Source organism: Elgaria multicarinata, chromosome 13, assembly GCF_023053635.1.
Source record: "Elgaria multicarinata webbii isolate HBS135686 ecotype San Diego chromosome 13, rElgMul1.1.pri, whole genome shotgun sequence".
NCBI classification, from domain to species: domain Eukaryota; kingdom Metazoa; phylum Chordata; class Lepidosauria; order Squamata; family Anguidae; genus Elgaria; species Elgaria multicarinata.
The window spans coordinates 29,774,227-29,789,512 of NC_086183.1; the positions used below are offsets into that span (position 1 = coordinate 29,774,227).

At 48.7% G+C, this 15,286-nt stretch overlaps 1 protein-coding gene across 2 annotated transcripts; it reads right to left on the reverse strand.

Annotated features, from left to right (window-relative positions):
• Window positions 1-4,004: 4,004 nt before the first annotated feature.
• Window positions 4,005-14,957, reverse strand: B9D2 (B9 domain containing 2). 2 transcript variants are annotated; one of them, XM_063139963.1, is made up of 4 exons: window positions 14,870-14,957; window positions 13,103-13,194; window positions 8,545-8,670; window positions 4,005-4,676 (listed from the first exon to the last, which is right to left on the reverse strand). In XM_063139963.1, exons 2-4 carry the CDS (start codon window positions 13,188-13,190, stop codon window positions 4,384-4,386), a joined length of 507 nt encoding a protein of 168 aa, XP_062996033.1. In that variant the 5' UTR covers window positions 13,191-13,194; window positions 14,870-14,957; the 3' UTR covers window positions 4,005-4,383. The 2 variants fall into 2 exon arrangements, with proteins under 2 accessions (XP_062996033.1, XP_062996034.1); XM_063139964.1 differs by lacking the exon at window positions 14,870-14,957 and adding an exon at window positions 14,590-14,613.
• Window positions 14,958-15,286: the final 329 nt, after the last annotated feature.

Below are 15,286 nucleotides of genomic sequence, written 5' to 3' on the forward strand. Positions count from 1 at the left end.
AAAATCCTTAAATAAATAAATAAATATACCAGGGATACAGAACTACTTTCAAAGATTCCATTTCAAAGACGCGCTCTGGGGCCGCACTGCAGTGTGGGGCAGGAACAAAACCAGAAGGGGTGGATCCAAAAATACCAGCATATTTTAGCTTAAACCAGCCTTCCTCAACCTGGGGCACTCCAGATGTGTTGGACTACAACTCCCAGAATGCCCCAGCCAGCTGGCTGGGGCATTCTGGGAGTTGTAGTCCAACACATCTGGAGCGCCCCAGGTTGAGGAAGGCTGGCTTAAACGCTTCCTTCCAGGTATCGCCTTAAGGACATAAAAAGAGTCGGGTTGGATGAGACCAAGGGTCCATCTAGTCCAGCATTCTGTTCACACGGGGCTGTCGAATAGGAACCCACAAGCAGGACATAGGTGCAAAAGCACCCTCCAGCCCATGTTCCCCAGCCACTAGTGTACATAGGCATACGGCCTCTGATATCGGCGGTAGCACAAAGCCATCAGGGCTAGTAGCCATTGATAGCCTTCTCCTCCAGGAACTTATCCACCCTCCTTTTAAAGCCATCCAAATTGGTGGCCATCGCTATGACTTGTGATGGTAAATTCCATCCTTTAACTCTGCGCTGCGTGAAGAAGTCTTTCCTTTTACCTGTCCTGAATCTCGCACCCATCAGCTTCATGGGATGACCCCCGTTGGGTTCTAGTATTATGAGAGAGGGAGAAAAAAATGTCTCCTTGTCCACTTTCTCCACACCGTGCACAATTTGGAGGCACTTCAACCACCAACAGAATTGGGGGGATGGGGACGACTGCAACGGGGTCATACATCACCAAATGATCCGTGGTTGAGAAAAGAGATGGGAGCAAGGAGAAGGAAAGATGGATTTCTGGGTAACGCTGGAGGGATGGGAAAAGAGAATGGATCTCCTCAATCTGTACTCCAGCAATATGCAATGGTTAGAGCAGAAAGGAACTGGTAGCCAGTACTCCCGGGTTGAAGCAGGGACTGGTGTCTAAACCAGGGTGAATGAAAATGAGAATTCCTTGCATTTAATGCTCAGTTACAAGAGGGTAATGCAGTATAGTGGTTAGCTTGTTTGGTAGTTGGAAAACCATCATTCTCCTTTTCCAAATCTGTAGCTTTGATGACCCCTGCTGGGAACTGCCAGAATTGCAACATTTTGACAACTATCTTTAAGATTTGGCAGAACTTTTAAAAGGTTATTATTATTATTATTATTTATATAGCACCAAATAGAACTTCTGAAATCTGCTTTCGAAATGTCTAACCTGCAAGGCACACTTCTGGCATTTCTCCCATCCTAGCATAGGGCAGATAAAGATCTCTTTCTCAAAAATATTTCTTTTTCAAAGGGGATTCCAAGTTCGGGAATGTGTGAATATATTTTGGGGGGGGGCCGGGGTAACATGCCGGCACACAGGGTCACGAACGGGGCATGTTTGGATGATTTGCGAACTGCAATGAAATTCTCGTACATCCCTATGATCATTCCCTGGATGGGGTGAAAAAACACCACACAGGGCTGCTGTTTTCTGCGGCAGTCCTGTGTCCCTCTTAACCCGCTGTTTCCACGCGGGATGCGACACTTGATAACCCGTTCCACTCTGCAAGTCCTCCCTCCCTTGCTGAAGAGACTGCCGGAGCTCAGCCCTGGCGGGGGTCCCACTTGGACGGTTCCGTCCCTGGCATCCTTCCCGAGTCAGGGGGTTCTGGGAAGCACCGGAGCCTTCCGGGACAAGTCCCGGCATCCGGGAATGGCAGCGCATCCTGTACTTTCACCCTCGATTAGGCTGAGCGGAGGCAGGCGCTCTGGGAGGCCCGTCGGCACAGTAAAGCCAGACAAGGGCTTGGGGAAGGGAGTTCAACGACCTGAAAGAGGCCTTCCAGGTAGGAGCCGGCTTTCAGCCAAACTGGGGTTTGAAGCCAACTGCCTGGCCGCCAAGCCCAGCAGGAAGCGGCAGCGAGCGTAGAGCTGTAAAAGGTCTAGAAACGGGAGCAGCTACTTTCGGAGGAAAGGTTTGGGGGGCTTTTCAGTTGCAGAGGGAGGAGAGGACCACGAGTGGGACGGGATGAAGCAGTTTTCCCTCAACCAGGCGGTCTCCAGCTGTGTTGGACTTCGACTCCCAGAATCCCCCAGCCAGCTGGCTGGGGGATTCTGGGAGTCGAAGTCCAACACAGCTGGAGACCGCCTGGTTGGGGAAAGCAGAGAGAGAAGTCGATAAAATTAGAGTGGAGAGAGCGAAAATATTTCCTCCTTTCCCTCAGAGTACTAGAACCCAGGTTCAGCGCTCAAAAGGATGTCTGTATATTCACGGCCGACAAAAAGGAGCTCGTCTTCACGTAGCATGCCCTTCGTCTTCACGTGTACCTGCTCAACAAATCACAAACGGTCAGAGGACAGGTCTATCGTAGACACGAGGCACAACGACAGGTATACGCAAGCTCCGAATAACAAGCGTTCGGAGCGAATGCCCGGAAAATGGCTCTTCTCCCATCAGGCCTGGCGTGTAAACATCTATGCCGCCATCGTTGGAAGAGGGGCGTTGGACTCAGGAGGTGCCAGAAGCAACACAACGTGAACGCCCGCCCGACCTCCAAAGAAGCAGGGAATTCCATCGGAAGGGGGTCACCACACTGAAGGCTCTGCTTCTGGTGGACTCGAATCGGAGCATGGGTCTATGTGGAACCATCAACCTCGGCCCACCCCGCCCCCCAACAATTTTCCAGGCAGAATTCATTGCAAAGACAGGAGAGAGATGAAAGTGGAGGAGCTCCTGTCACTGTAACAAGATCCAGGCAGGAGGCAGTGGTGCATTGTCAGAATATATTAGGACGGTGAAATAAGCAGTATTCATACACTGGCAGCAGATAGGATGACTTCCCCTCCACCTGCCCCCTGCAAGTGGGTTTAATCCTAGCGGCTTCCTTTCAGCCAGGATTTCTTGAGGTTGTCCGCAGCCAGAAATCCAGCTGAGGCAGGAATGTCGGAAACATCCTCTTTCACAAAAGGTTGCTGGGTTATTGTTTTAAACACCTCACTTTGGAAACGCCAACAATTAATAGCTCGCCGTTTTTACAAGCCTGGCACCACGCGGGGCCAAACCGGGCTGTGTTTTAGCCACACGCTTGTCTGCCCTGTTCACGGATAAAGTGAGCTGAGCGAGGTCAGCTGGTCGATATTCTTTCCGTGAAAAAGAGCCCACGCAGGAAAGGAAAAGTGTGACACACACACACACCTCACTTCAGTACACTCCATTGCTCACTTCCCAGAACGGGAGCCGTCGTGGGAGAAAATGATTTGAAATGACCGGAGCACAGCAACGTAAAAGCATGCAAAGATGGGGGTTTACTTCCCCTCTTGCTTGCTTATATTAATGGAAAGAATAAACCCTCTCCCCACTTTATATGGGAATGGGCTGGCCATGTGGACTGCTGTCCATCACGTCTACCTCCGTGTTTATTTGTGACTTATAAGACAGAGCGCCACCGAGTTTTTCTGAAAACGTCTAGGCCTACTCACCTGTTGGTACAAGCATCCAGAATACAAACCAGTCCACGGGCCTCTTTCTCCTCACTGTGATGCCACAGCATGAGGCAATTTGAGTCCCAAGATAAGGAACGGACTGGGCCACTCTGGCGTGCAAGTGGTGCTAGGGAATAACTTTTCCCAGAATGCTCACCTGGCCCTCAATTGGCGCGTGTATCTGGTTGGGGCCGGTACGCGTTCACCCACCCACCTACCGTGATATTACCTCTTCGCCCCCGAAAGCACTAGGCAAAAACAATTGGAGAAAACCCATTTAATGCAAAGGAACAAAACCAATATTCTTGACAGGAATGAAACGGGAGGGGCAGCCCTGGTGGGAACGGTGGCCCTCTCTAGGCCGAGCCATCTGGCCAAACTCTTTGGTAAAACTGCCAATCAAACCGGGAAGGATCCTGGCGGCACCCAAAGGTGGTGTGCATTACTGCTGCTCGCGGGGCATCAGGAACACGATCGAAATGGCTCCTTACCTCGCCTGGCCAAACACCTGCCATTTGGGCCTTTTCGGGTCCCAAATCAAACTGAGGAATCTTCAGCCCGTACCTTCTGCACGTGAGCTGGAGCCTGCTTTCCTTGCAGCAGGGGAAGAGCAGCGAGGACCCATTTGCTCATCAGCAGGTACCTCTTCCTGCCCACCCGCCTGCCCCCAAACACCGCGTTCATGGCTGCAGCAGCAGAAGCCTTTCTTTCTCATGTGACGAGGTTTGCGGTCTTTGTGCCAAAGAGGATGGGGAACCTCCCTACCTCCTGGCCCTGCGGGGGCGACACTCCCGCGCTGGAGCGGCCCGGGGCTCAGCACTCAACGCCGTAGCGGTCAAAGTTGCGGAGGAGGATGGCCAGCTGGAGGTGGACGGTGCCCATGGCGCGGGTCTGCAGGCGGGTAGCGGTCGGCGCCCGTGTAGATCAGGTCGCTGTTGAGCAGCTGGGGGCCTCCGCCCACGAAGAGCTGGGACAGCTGCTCCTGCCACGAGCCCAGAGGGCGCCAGGTGACGCACTCCAGCTGGTGGAAGCCCGGGCTGGAGGGCACGTGGCAGAAGCCGTAGCCGTACAGCTCGGTCCGGCCAAAGGAGTCGTGGTGCCACACCTGGACGTGGAGCTTGGGCCAACCTGGCAGGCGAACGAAAAGGGGGGAGGAGGAGGAGGAGGCTGTATTATTATTATTATTATTATTATTATTATTATTATTATCAATCATTTTTATTGTTTTGCAAACATGCATGAGATAAAAAACATTACATCCAGGGAAAAAGAAAGGAAAAAGGGAAAAAAGGAAGAGCAAAGCGAAAAAGGAAAAGAGAGAAAGAAAAGAGGAAACACACACACACACAAAGGTTAAGGAGTATTTTCGGCTCTCGACGCATCCCAAATGTGAATTATATTCTCTCCTTGTTTAATTATCATTCTATCAGTGCTGTCCATACTTAAAAGCAAATTTTAATTTCTTATTGTTGTTATTAACATGATGATGAAGTTAATAACAACAATAAATATTGTATTTTTACTTTTATATTGTATTTTATATTACGGTTTTATACTGTTGTTTTATACTTTGAATGGTTTTAATTTTTGTGAACCGCCCAGAGAGCTCCGGCTATTGGGCGGTACAGAAATGTAATAAATAAATAAATAAATAAATAAAACTCACTTTTAAGTATGGACAGTACTTATAGAACAACCTTCCTCAACCTGGGGCAGTCCAGATGTGTTGGACTACAACTCCCAGAATGCCCCAGCCACAGTCCAACACATCTGGAGCGCCCCAGGTTGAGGAAGGCTGTTATAGAAGCATAGAATAGTAGCGTTGGAAGGGGCCTTTAAGGCCATCGAGTCCAACTCCCTGCTCTATGCAGGAATCCACCTTAAAGCATCCCTGACAGATGGTTGTCCAGTTGCCTCTTGAAGGTCTCTAGTGTGGGAGAGCCCACAACCTCCCTAGGTCATTGGTTCCATTGTCGTACTGCTCTAACAGTCAGGAAATTTTTCCTGATGTCCAGCCGGAATCTGGCTTCCTGTCATTTGAGCCCATGATTCCATGTCCTTCACAACATTCTCTCAGAAAACAGAGGACTGTAAGCTACGACAGGGTTATAACACTGCTATTTCTCCTGTGTTACATCTGGCATGGACTGAGAAAACAGTGGTTTGCATCAGTGGGCTGGTGGCTCAGATGCCAGTGGGGTGTGTGTGGGAATCCATTCCGCGTTTCAATCAGAAACAGTCAGAACCCTAAAGAGGCTAACCAAGGTGCTTCTGCCTAAAGCCAGGGCCTCTAAGCTCGTGCAGAGTTCCCTTCCTCAATTGCTACAGCCAATTTTCTTAGGGCTGACCAACCTTACAGACTTATACTGGCTTCACTCCACTTTCATTCACTGTCATGATTCCCCCCCCCCTCTGCACGCCCCCAGAATGACCTGCGCAGATAACAATACCGGCCTACCTTACAGGGTTGTTAGGTAACATATGAGACGTGTTTGAACACTCAAAAAGCACGCTATGAATACTGAACGTGACAATGACAACGACACTGCTGAAGGCCCTCTCCTTCAGATTCTGTCTCTCCCAACTCTTCCTCTCTCTGCCCGTCAATTCGGCAGTTCATCTTTCATCGTTAGCCAAGGACTGGCAGTTTATGTATGTTTTGTTCATTTGGGTGTTTAAAAAAACCTTTCTGCCTGACCACTGTGTTCCCGGCAATAAAGATGGTTTATTAATTACGCGGAGCCTCGTCAGCCAGGAACAAAACGAAGAGAGCGGGAACTTTTCCGCATCAATCCACTCCCCCGCCCCACACAGGCACACACTCTCCTTTCCCAGCCTTTTTCGCCCCCACCTTTCCGGTCCGGCTCCGCTTAGCCCGAAAAGAGGCAGCGGAGAAGCCCTCGCAAAACAAACCCGCTTTGCACAGCACACAAAAGGGGCAATTAATCCTCTGCCGTTCCGACCGGCTTCCTTCGGCCGGCTGGTTCCTGAGCTCTTTTGTCTGATGGAGTGTATAATATACATGGATTAATTTCCTTTTATATAGCCAGTTACATCGACTGTAGTGGGATGGCGGTGTGTGTGTGGGGGGGGGGGGGGGGGGGAAGAAGCAAGCGGGGAGTTGCAAGGAAGTCGAATCCAATCGTCACAAGGCCGGGAATGTGCTGCTTTTAATAATGTGCTAGTTTTATATGTTTTAATCAATTATATGTATTTTATGGGGTGTGCATTTGTGTTGTACCCCACCTCGATCCAAACGGAGAGGCAGGTAACAAATAATTATATTATTATTATTATTATTATTATTATTATTATTATTATTATTATTAGGGGTGGAAAAGAGGTACCAATGACTCTCCACCGCGATTCACCAACAGCAGTGCAGCCTTCTCCTATCTTGGCTAGATAGGAGAACTTCCTGACTGTTAGAGCAGTGTGACAATGGAATCAGTTACCTAGGGAGGTTGTGGGCTCTCCCACACTAGAGGCCTTCAAGAGGCAGCTGGACAACCATCTGTCGGGGATGCTTTAGGGTGGATTCCTGCATTGAGCAGGGGGTTGGACTCGATGGCCTTGTAGGCCCCTTCCAACTCTGCTATTCTATGATTCTATGATCTACACTACTGCTTTATAGAGGTATTGAAGTGCACTGATAACTGTCGAAGCATATGACACTCTCCATATACCGCTTTCATGGTGTGATTTCCTGCTTTTTATCCCGCACGATCCCAAATGCCACAACCAATGTCGTGGCGTGTCCTACGAGGTATAAATGCACAAGAGGAATATCGCGTTAACATGATGGGATCGTAACGAGTTGATGTAAGGTGCAGATCTGGTCTTGGGGCACTCCAGATGTGTGGTGGGCCAGCACATCTGGAAGGGGGCACGCTGGGGAGGGGCCGTACTTTCTCAAAGTCATAGAATGTCAAAAAGATTAGAGAAATTGATGGGAGGGCAGACCTCTCAACAGCTGTTTGAAAGGACTGCTAGACAGAGCCTCCACGTGCAGGAGCAATCTACCTCTGAAGACTGGAAGGGAGCACAAACTCAGTGGGAGGGCCACCATTTTCATTCTCTGCCTTGTGAGCTTCCTGGACTCATCTGGCTTTCCACTGTTAGAAACCGGATGTCGGGCTGGATGAACCTTTGATCCTATCCAGCAAAGCAATTCCCAAGTTCTAATGGCAGGTTCCTCGTGGGAGGTGAGACTCATAGTGCCTGAACTGAGCCTGATCAGTATCTCTGGGTAAGTGCAGAGTGCTCTTCCTCAGCTGTTGAGGAACTGCAGCCAAAACCCATATGGCTGATCGGTGCTACAAATCTGTGAGCTCCATCAGACGAGTGTTTTATTGCATGCTCATTGCTGGGCACTCACAGATTTTCGTGGGTCCCTCTCCTGACGTCGTCTGCCTCCCACCCCTTCTAGTCTTCTTTGCATGACAAAAAAACAACAACCCAGTAAATCCAACTTATTTTTAGAGAGTAAAAGTTGCCGCTCTCTCCTGCTGTGTGCAGGAGAAGCAGTGGGATCAAAACAGCCCACTGAATGGGCCAAGTGCAGGTTGTTTACTTCCTCTTTCAAAAGAGGAAGTAATAAGGGACAAAAGCGGGGGTGGAGAAGTGCCGGTAAGCAAACGTGATTTTCTCCCCTGTGATTACGATCCATATTCCAGGGGTCAAGAACCTCAGGCTTGTGGCCCCAAATCAAGCCTTCTTAGGGTCTCAGTCTGCCCCTCCGGAATAACAAAATGTGAAACCAGGTTCAGTCTGGAAGCGCGGCTGCACCCCGTGCATCAACAAAAACGTCTTCCGAAGAACGTTCCCTGCTCAGTGATCCCGGTCAGTGATGGCGCTAGGCAGCAAGATAAACATGGATCAGTTACAGATCTCAGGTTTACAACACTGCAATAGCAAGGAATTACGGAGAAAAAGGAGACCAACAAGTGGCATTTCGCTCTCCCTGGTGCCGAGGGAGAGGAGGGCAGCCCCTTACCCTGCAGGCCTTTGGTGGCAAAGTGGACGTCGATGGGGTGGGACCAGTAAGCCACGTCATCCAACTGGGGGTGGTCGACTTGGGTCTGCCCCTCCCGGAGCCCCGACAGCAGCTTCCAGGCACCACCTGGCAGAAGGAAGAAGAGAGATGGAGGAGAAGGGGAAAACCTAGTTATCTTGGTTAGGAATATAGGGAGCTGCTTTATAAAGAGTCCAGAGATGTGAAAGCCTGGAAGGAAACAGGAGAATGAAAATGGGACACACGCAGACACACACACCCTGTTCCTCCCAGCATTTTTCTAAGCCTTCACATCTCTAAGCACCTTTTATCAGCTTAGGCTGATATACCAACTGCGCCCTTATCTGGACAGATAGCCTAGCTATAGTTATCCATGCTCTGATAACCTCTCGTTTGGATTACTGCAATGCATTATACGTGGGGCTGCCTTTGAAAATGGTCCGGAAACTTCAACTGGTACAAAACAGGGCAGCATGGTTACTAACAGGGACTGGCCAGTGAGATCACATCACGCCAGTCCTTTTCCAGCTTCATTGGCTGCCAGTCCAGGTCCGGGCCAATTCAAAGTGCTGGTATTAACATTTAAAGCCCTAAACGGCTTGGGGCCAGGCTATCTGAATGAATGCCTCCTCCCATATTTACCTGCCCGGACCCTAAGGTCATCCTCAGGGGTCCTTCTCCGCGAGCCCCTGCCAAAGGAAGTGAGGCAGGTGGCTACCAGGAGGGGGGCCTTCTCTGCTGTGGCACCCCGGTTGTGGAATGAGCTCCCTAAGGAGGTTCGCTTGGCACCTACATTATATTCTTTCAGACGCCAGGTGAAGACCTTTTTATTCTCCCAGCATTTTAACAGTCTATAAATTAAATTTTAACTTGGTGTTTTAAATTTGTAATTTTGCATTGCTGCTGTTTATATCTGGTTGAGCTTTTATATTGTATTTTATATTATGGTTTTATACTGTTGTTTTATACTTTGAATGTTTTTAATTTTGGTGAACCGCCCAGAGAGCTCCGGCTATTGGGCGGTATAGAAATGTAATAAATAAATAAATAAATCTCTACTCCAGTCAGAAGTTTAGTCTGTCACATAGCCGAGGGAAGCTTGGAGGATGGCAACCAGGGAGAGGGCCTTTTCGGTGGTGGCCCCCCAATTGCGGAACGATCTCCCCGATGAGGCTCGCCTGGCGCCGACATTGTTATCTTTTCGGTGCCAAGTCAAGATTTTTCTCTTCTCCCAGGCATTTATTTATTTATTACACTTATATACCGCCCCCATAGCCAGGGCTCTCTGGGCGGTTTACAGAAATTCTAAAATTAAGATAAAAACAAGTATACAAAATTTAAAATTCTAAAACACAGAACATACACACATAAAGCATAAAAAACGGTTAAAAAACTAAACTAAATTTAACAGCATTTAACAATGCTAACTTTGTTTGTTTTTTAACGGACCCCAGAACTGTTGTTTTTAAATGGAGACCGTTGTTTCTATACTGATGTTTTTATGTTTTTGATGGTTTTAAATTTTGCATACTTGTTAATGTTCGCTGTTTTTAACTTTTGTAAACTGCCCAGAGAGCTTCGGCGATGGGGCGGTATATAAATGTAATAAATAAATAAATAGCCATCAGTCAATGTGCTCTAGTTGCTCTCATACCAGAAGCCTCTTATACAAAGGCCTTATATAAATCTATGGTGCAACTTGAGTCCAGGGTAAACTTGGGTTCCAGTCGTCACACCTAGAAAAGGATAGCGTAGAGTTGGAAAAAGCGCAAGAAAAGGGCAATCAAAATGATCAAGGAAAGTTGTGACCTTTCCTCACTCCCGAATGAGGAAAGGTCACAACTTTTGGGGACTGTTTAGCTTAGAAAAAAGGTGAGCAAGCGGAGGCATGACAGAGGTGTACAAAATGACGCATGGTGCAGAGAAAGTGGACAAGGGAGACATTTTTCTCCCTCTCCCATAATGTTAGAATCCAGTGGGGTCATCCCCTGAAGTTCATCTGTGGGAGATTCAGGACAGATGAAAGGAAGGACTTCTTTGAACAGTGCATAGTTTATTAACAGGGACTGGTCGGCGAGATCACATTACGCCAGTCCTTTTACAACTTCATTGGCTGCCAGTCCAGGTCCGGGCCCAATTCAAAGTGCTGGTATTGACATTTAAAGCCCTAAACGGTTTGGGGTCAGGTTATCTGAAGGAACGCCTCCTCCCATATGTACCTACCCGGACCTTAAGATCATCTACAGGGGCCCTTCTCCGTGAGTCCCTGCCAAAGGAAGTGAGGCAGGTGGCTACTAGGAGGAGGGCTTTCTCCGCTGTGGCACCCCAGTTGTGGAACGAGCTCCCCAGAGAGGTCCGCCTGGCGCCTACACTGTACTGCTTTCGTCGCCAGCTGAAGACCCTTTTATTCACTCAGTATTTTAACACTTAATTTTAACTTAAATTTAAATTTTACTGTTTTAACTCTGTATTTTAATCTTATATCAACTTTGCTGTGTGGTTTTATCCTGGTTGCGCTTTTTATACTGTATTTCGTAATTGTGTTTTAAACTGTTGAGTGTTTTACTGTGGTTTTAATTTTTGTGAACCGCCCAGAGAGCTTCGGCTATTGGGCGGTATAAAAATGTAATAAATAAATAAATAAATAAATAATAGTTAAATTATCTGATTTGCTATCACAAGAAGTAGCGACAGCCACCAATTTGGACAGCTTTGAGAGCGGATTAGACAGATTCACGGAGAAGGCTATCAATGGCTATTAGTATGCATCTGTATACCAGATGCTGCGGGGAACATGGGTGGGAGGGTGTTCTTGCATTCGTGTCCTGGTTGTGGGTTTCTCGCAGGCAGCTGGTCGGGTACTGTGTGAACAGAATGCTGGGCTAGACGGACCCTTTGTCTGATCCAGCTGGGCTTTCATGTTCCATTCTCCAGGTCAACACGGCAGCTTCTGCATGCAAAGAGGATGCTTGGAGCCCTCCTCTTAGAGGAGAAAGATAAGGAAACTGTGCAGCACTCAGAAGCCTTCTGTAACTGTGACAGCGAGTAAGGGCCGTGACTCAATTTGTAAAAGCAAGAGATTCCAGGGCGGTTAAACCTGAGCTGAAACTCTCAAGCCATTCCTCTGCGTGCACTGGATGTTGGGAGGCCTTGCAAGCCCTGGATCTACCAGACCTAACGAGGAAACACTCTTATTGACCTTTTGAAGAAAGAGAGCCTCAGTTCAGACAACCCGTTAGTCAACACAATGTGAAAACTCCACTCAACAGTTGAGTTTTTAAGGGGTTCTCCCCACACAACATGTTCTAAGTCCACTGTTGTGTGACTGCGGGCTACCATGGAGTTGAGTAAAATCCATCGTGACGTTTGATTGACAGTTCCTCCGCCCTTTCTCCTAGCCTGGTACTCCTGATGGTATCCCATCAGCTACTGCTGGGAAAAAAAAAACAATCCCGGCAGCTCTCCTAGAGCAGTACTCGCTCATTTTGCCGCTCTTGCCAAGGAACTCTGTAGCCAGTGGGAAAAGTCAACTCAGCGCAATGGAAAACTCCACGGAGCCTGCCACACAACACGCAACACAACAGTTGTGCAGGAACTCTCCTCTGCATTGGCGTTCCAAAAATCTCCATAGTTGCGTGGAGTTTTCCTGCCAGAACACATTTCTCGACGGTGGTATAAAAACTCCACCGTGGAGTTCTAAAGCCACCGTTGAGGAATGTGTTTACTGAACTGAGCCAGAGTCTAGAGAACAGGGGTGGGCAACTGCACTGGCTGCCTATTCGCTACCGGGCCAGGTTTAAGGTTCTTGTACTTGTGTACAAAGCCCTAAACAACTTGAGACCAGGATACCTGAGAGAGCCACTGAGGTCATCTGAGGGCCTGCTCCTGGTGGTTCCACCTAGATCCATCCTCCGATTGGAATCCACCAGGGGAAGAGCCTTCAGCGTGGTGGCCCCGCTCCTGTGGAATTCCCTGCCTCTAGAGGTCAGGCAGGCTCCGACCTTGTACTCCTTTCGGCGCTTCCTGAAAACATCTTTATTCCAAGAAGCCTTTCTTTAACATGCAGCCTTGGATTTCTGATTTTTGCTTCTTTTTAAATTTTGTTTTAACTGTTTTTATTCTGTTTTTATTTTCATTTTAACTTGTACACCGCTCTGAAATTTTTCAATGGGGAGCGGTATATAAATATTCTAAATAAAATAAATAAATAAACTTGCAGCCCTCCAGATGTTTTGGCCTACAACTTCCCTTCAGCGCTAGCCAGCAGAGACAGTGGTGATGGATGAGAGAAGCTGTACTCCAAGGCATTTAGAGGACACCAGGTTGGGGAAAGCAATTTTGCACAAAGATGATGGCTGGAGACTGGGCCTGAGGCTCTCTGCAGGCGCTGCCCTCTGGACTGCAGCTCTTCACCCCACCCCCCTGTCTCCACTCAAACCCACAAGACCCAATTCCCCCTCTCAGGACGAAGGGCAAACCCCAAGCCTCCCCCCCTCCCCGTTTCGACATGGCAACGTTCAGACCATACTGCTCCACCAACCTGTATGGATCCCCCATTTGCAAAAAAGGCTGCTGCTGGGGAATCCGCTGGCTCCCACGATCTGACCAATGATGTGGACTTCAGCCATGGGCCTGCAGAGGGAAGGAAAAAAAACACGGAGAAAGGAGTCACTGAGTCAAGGGCCACTGGGTTCCAGATCACTTGACAGAGGCTTTGCTTTGCTAAGCTTTTAACTGCCCCGCTAATACGCATAGCTTGTGCAGGTACTACGTCTTCAAAATCAAACTTTTGCGCCAGAATAATACCGTGACCTGCGTGCAAAGTTGCCGTTTGCACCACAGGTGGTCTACTTGTGGGTCTCCGGATATTGCTGGACTGCAACCCCCAACATCTAGCACCATTGTCTGTTCTGGCTAGGGCTGATGGAAGTTGCAGTGAAACATCTGGAGGGCCAGATGTTGTTCATAAGAACGTGAGAAAAGAGCCCTGCTGGATCAGACCAAGGGTCCATCTCGCCCAGCATTCTGTTCACACAGCGGCCAACCAGCTGCCCACAGGAAACCCCCGAGCAGGACATGAGTGTAACAGCATAACCCTCCTGCCCATGTTTCCACGGTGTGCAGAGGCATACTGCTCCTGATACTGGAAGCAGCACATGGCCATCAGGACTAGTGGCCATCAATATCCTCCATGAATTTGTTCGACCCCCCACCCCTGACCTCTGCAACAGGCACCGCTGGAGGCTCTGCTAGGTGCTCACACGCTCTAAGCGCCATCCTTGCTTACATGCTACCGCACTTTCTTTGCACACTCAGGATTGCATAGGGTGACCCTATGAAAAGGAGGACCGGGCTCCTGTATCTTTAACAGTTGTATTGAAAAGGGAATTTCAGCAGGGGTCATTTGTATATATGGGGAACCTGGGGAAATTTCCTCTTCATCACAACAGTTAAAGCTGCAGATGCCCTGCCCTCTTTTAAATCTGGTCACTCTAGCATAGCTCCTGCAGCTTTAACTGTTGTGATGAAGAGGGAATTTCACCGGGGGGGGGGGGGGGATCTACACTACTGGTTGTAAAGCGCTTTAAAGCACTTTGAAAACGTTTTGAAACTTGTATATGCAGTGTGTCCTGGGCCCCAACAGTTGTCAAAACTGATTTAAAGCACTTTAAAGCGCTTTAAAGCAGTAGTGTAGATCCCCCCCAGGTTCTCCATCTATACAAACGACACCTGCTGAAATTCCCTTTTCTATGCAACTGTAAAAGATACAGGAGCCCTGTCCTCCTTTTCATAGGGTCACCCTAGGATTGCATCCACACATATTCACCATCTATCCCAGCCAATCCTAATGTGGTCATTGGCTGAACTGCATCCTCCAGAACATAGCTGGCCGGGGAATTATGGGAGTTGTAGTCCCACCCATCTGCAGGGCACTAAGTTGGGGAAGGCTGACCCAGAGATTTGATTTAGCTAGCATTTTAAAACTTATTTTATTTAGCACAGCTTATTAGTTATGGATGGACTAACCTCTCCCCTTCATAGCCATCACCACATCCCGCGTCAAGCCCCTGAACGTGGAGGTTCTGTTTACACGCAACCCACCCCTCCCCGAGCCTTTCCCCCTTTGCACACCCGCCCTCGCCATCCAATGGCTGAGATGCACCCACACCACCCTTCAGTTTCCACGCGTTCTGATTTGCACCGATAAAGAAAGCGGGGTTGAGACGGCTGCGCCCCATTCACACGTGCAAACGACACGGGAGCGCGCCCCTCCAACTGCGCACGCGCACGCCATCCCTTTCCTTACCTGCACCTCCAGAGGGTTCAGCGACGTGAGGTCTTCAGAACCCCGCAACACTGTCCTCACTGGCTCCTGGGCCCCGGTTGCCGCGGCAACCTGGAAGCCACGCCCAGCACGAGAATCTGATTGGTTAATTGATAGAAAGGGAGGCTGTCCCACCTGGGGGGTGGGGAGAAAAGTGTAAGGGGAAGAGGAAGGCTGGCGCCGCCATCTTAAGTGAGGCAACAAAAGTCACGATCTTGGCTATAGAGATAGAAAAAAGGGTAGAGTGACACATCATCGAAATCCTTGTCGATGCTTCTGGCTTAAAAATGCATTTATTTATTTAGAATATTTATATACCGCTCCCCATTGAAAAATTTCGGAGCGGTGTACAATGTAAAATGAAAATAAAAACAGAATAAAAACAGTTAAAACAAAATT